Source organism: Lactuca saligna, chromosome 8 (genome assembly GCF_052625555.1).
Source record: "Lactuca saligna cultivar CGN05327 chromosome 8, ASM5262555v1, whole genome shotgun sequence".
Taxonomy (NCBI): Eukaryota; Viridiplantae; Streptophyta; class Magnoliopsida; order Asterales; family Asteraceae; genus Lactuca; species Lactuca saligna.
In genome coordinates, this window is record NC_136424.1 from 270,063,107 (window position 1) to 270,066,032 (window position 2,926).

Genomic DNA, 2,926 nt, shown 5'->3' on the forward strand with positions numbered 1-2,926 from the left:
TTTGGTCTCTATCTTACCTAAAAAGACTATTTTGGCCTTGATTTTTTAATTATATTAAATAAGCACACCCCCAAACCAACCCCCTCACCTTACCTTACCTACAAAACTGTTTTTTCATATTTAAATAATAGTCTTTTAAGATAAGATAGGGATCAAGCGCGTAACAAAAACAAACAGTATGGATCAAGCGCGTAATAAAAACAAATAGTAGGGACCTTCCGAGTTAAAAAAAAATAAGTTAGGGACCAAACGCACAAATTACCCAAACCATAGGGACTATTCGTGTAATTTAATCTAAAATTTTATTGATTTAAGCTCATTTAATATAAGCCACATATATATATATATATATATATATATATATATATATATATATATATATATATATATATATATATATATATATATATATATATATATATATATAAAACATCACATCACCATTGAGGTGGATATTAATTGCAAAGTGGAGGGGCTGAATATTGGGAGCAGCCATTGTTCAATCCAAATTATTGTTTGGAGCAAGTAGAGGTTCAAAATGTAAGTTAAAAAAGGTCGTTGAAATGAGGGACAATCAATGACACACCATCACTTAATTTAATATGGTTTGTTAGTTATTAATACTAATCAAGACTAATATTTTCCTATATAAGCCATCCTTTTTCTATCATGCTCCACATCCAAATTTTCTATACATCTAAAAATATTTAGCTTCTCTTTCACTACTCTAACAATGGATTCTTGTGGAATTCTCTCAGTCGACGTGAAGCAAACGGACGTCATCGTGGCTGCATTGCCAGTGCAAGACCACTGGCTACCGATGTCAAACCTTGACCTTCTTCTTCCGCCATTAGACGTCGGAGTTTTTCTCTGCTACAAGGAATCACTTCCCCATGAAGAAAGCGTCAAAATAATTAAAAAATCACTCGCACAAGTGTTAGCTCCGTTTTACCCGTTTGCCGGAGAAGTTGTTCACAACAACGATGGTGAACCTGAGCTCCTCTGTAACAACCGTGGTGTGGATTTCATTCATGCCCATGTTGATATCGAGCTTAAAAAGATCGATTTCTATCACCCCGATGATTCTGTAGAAGGAAAACTTGTTCCAGTTAAAAAACAAGGGGTTCTTTCTGTTCAGGTATAATTAATACATTCTTTATAGTTAAAAAAGTTATCAACTTTACAATTAATGCTTGCTAAATGCTAATTGCTAAGTTTATCATAATTAATCTCGTCTAATTGCATGAAATAGGTCACAGAGTTGAAATGTGGAGGTTTAGTAGTTGGATGCGCATTTGATCATCGAATAGCCGATGCATACTCGATAAACATGTTCTTGACTACATGGGCTGAAATTGCTCAATCGAAAAAAATCTCTTGTCTTCCATCTTTCAGACGTTCAGTTGTTAACCCTAGGCGTCCACCTGTAATGAACACGTTCTACAATACCCTATTTCACCCTATATCATCTATCCCTCCACAAACATCTCATTTGCCACTTGATCCTCTCATAAGTCGCATATACTACATCCATGCAAAAGATATCAATCACCTTCAATCGATTTCAAGTTCAAATGGAAACCCTAAAAGAAGCAAGCTCGTGTCATTCATTTCCTTTCTATGGAAGATAATAGCGGAGTGTGATGACGACCTTAACACATGCAAGATGGGTGTTGTAGTTGATGGGAGAGAAAGGCTAAATTATACCAACTCTTTTTCAATGAAAAACTACTTTGGAAATGTTCTTTCTGTCCCTTATGGTGAGGCGAAGTGTGATGAGCTTAAGAAAATGTCACTAAGTCGAGTTGCTGACGTGGTGCATGAGTTTATGAGTCCTGCGATGACTGAGGAACACTTTAGGGGACTAATTGATTGGGTTGAATTGCATCGACCCGAGCCAATATGTGCAAGGATATACGTGAAAAAGGAAGAGAATGAAGGTGAAGCTATAGTCGTGTCATCTGGTCAACGGTTTCCTGTGGAAAATATTGACTTTGGATGGGGTAAGCCACATTTTGGGTCGTATCATTTTCCATGGGGTGGGCAAACTGGATATGTTATGCCGATGCCGAGTGTAAAAAAGAATGGCGATTGGATAGTTTATATGCATTTGCTTCAAAAGCATTTAGACTTGGTGGAAACTAAGGGAAGAGAGGTGTTTAAACCGTTAACTCCATTGTATCTTGACTTGTAATCATCATCCACTATGATTATCGTATGCCATTCTACAGTATGTATACTTTTGTGTTATATTTAAGGTGTTTTATTGTACTAGAAGAACATAAATTAAAGGATCTATAGGTTTAAAAACACACATTTAAGAGTATCTTTGAGGTCCAAAATAATGTCATGTCATCTTTTGTCGAGGCATATGGCATATCATTGATCTCGATTCAACAAAAAGTTTGGTCTATATTAGTTTATATTTTATTCATAAATTAGAAAAAAAAATTGTAATATTGGAAACTGCGAAATATATTAAAACAAACATTACGACTATTACTACTAGCAAGTAACAAGTTTCGTGTATTTAGGCTGGCAAAATTAACATTTCATGCCTTTCACAGAGCAAAAATTCATCAATTAAATAGACACTTCGTGTCCATTATGCTATCTAGTGGTTTCTTACTTTCTTATAATAGCCAAAAGGCCCAAAAATACTGATTTTCATGGCCCAAAACATAAGAAAGGGTGCTGCTCTTTAGCCCACTTAAGTAGCCCAAAAGCCAACATGTTAAAAAAGAGCTCACAAAGAGAACCCTATTTGTAGCTGAATGTAGCAAGAACAAAAAGAGAACCAAATGTACGATCTGTGATACAAAGTAGATTTTAGAATTGAAAACTCTAATTCAAGCTATAAAGATTGACCATATAAGGAGAGTCTCTTGACAAAGTAATTTCATGCTTAAATTTGTTAATTATTTAT

General features: G+C 34.9%; 1 protein-coding gene across 1 annotated transcript; it reads left to right on the top strand.

The window, feature by feature from the left end:
* The first annotated feature begins 696 nt into the window (after nt 1-696).
* LOC145012044 (coniferyl alcohol acyltransferase-like) lies at nt 697-2,332 on the top strand. Its single transcript, XM_078970811.1, has 2 exons — nt 697-1,138; nt 1,253-2,332. The coding sequence occupies exons 1-2, from the start codon at nt 734-736 to the stop codon at nt 2,192-2,194; spliced, it is 1,347 nt and encodes a 448-aa protein (XP_078826937.1). The 5' UTR covers nt 697-733; the 3' UTR covers nt 2,195-2,332.
* The last annotated feature ends 594 nt before the right edge of the window (nt 2,333-2,926 follow it).

Excerpts from the sequence above, each read along its gene's own strand:
- LOC145012044 (XM_078970811.1), top strand. The coding sequence starts at position 734 with ATGGATTCTTGTGGAATTCTCTCAGTCGACGTGAAGCAAACGGACGTC. Across the intron at positions 1,139-1,252 it reads AAGGGGTTCTTTCTGTTCAG|GTCACAGAGTTGAAATGTGG; the intron begins GTATAATTAATA and ends TGCATGAAATAG.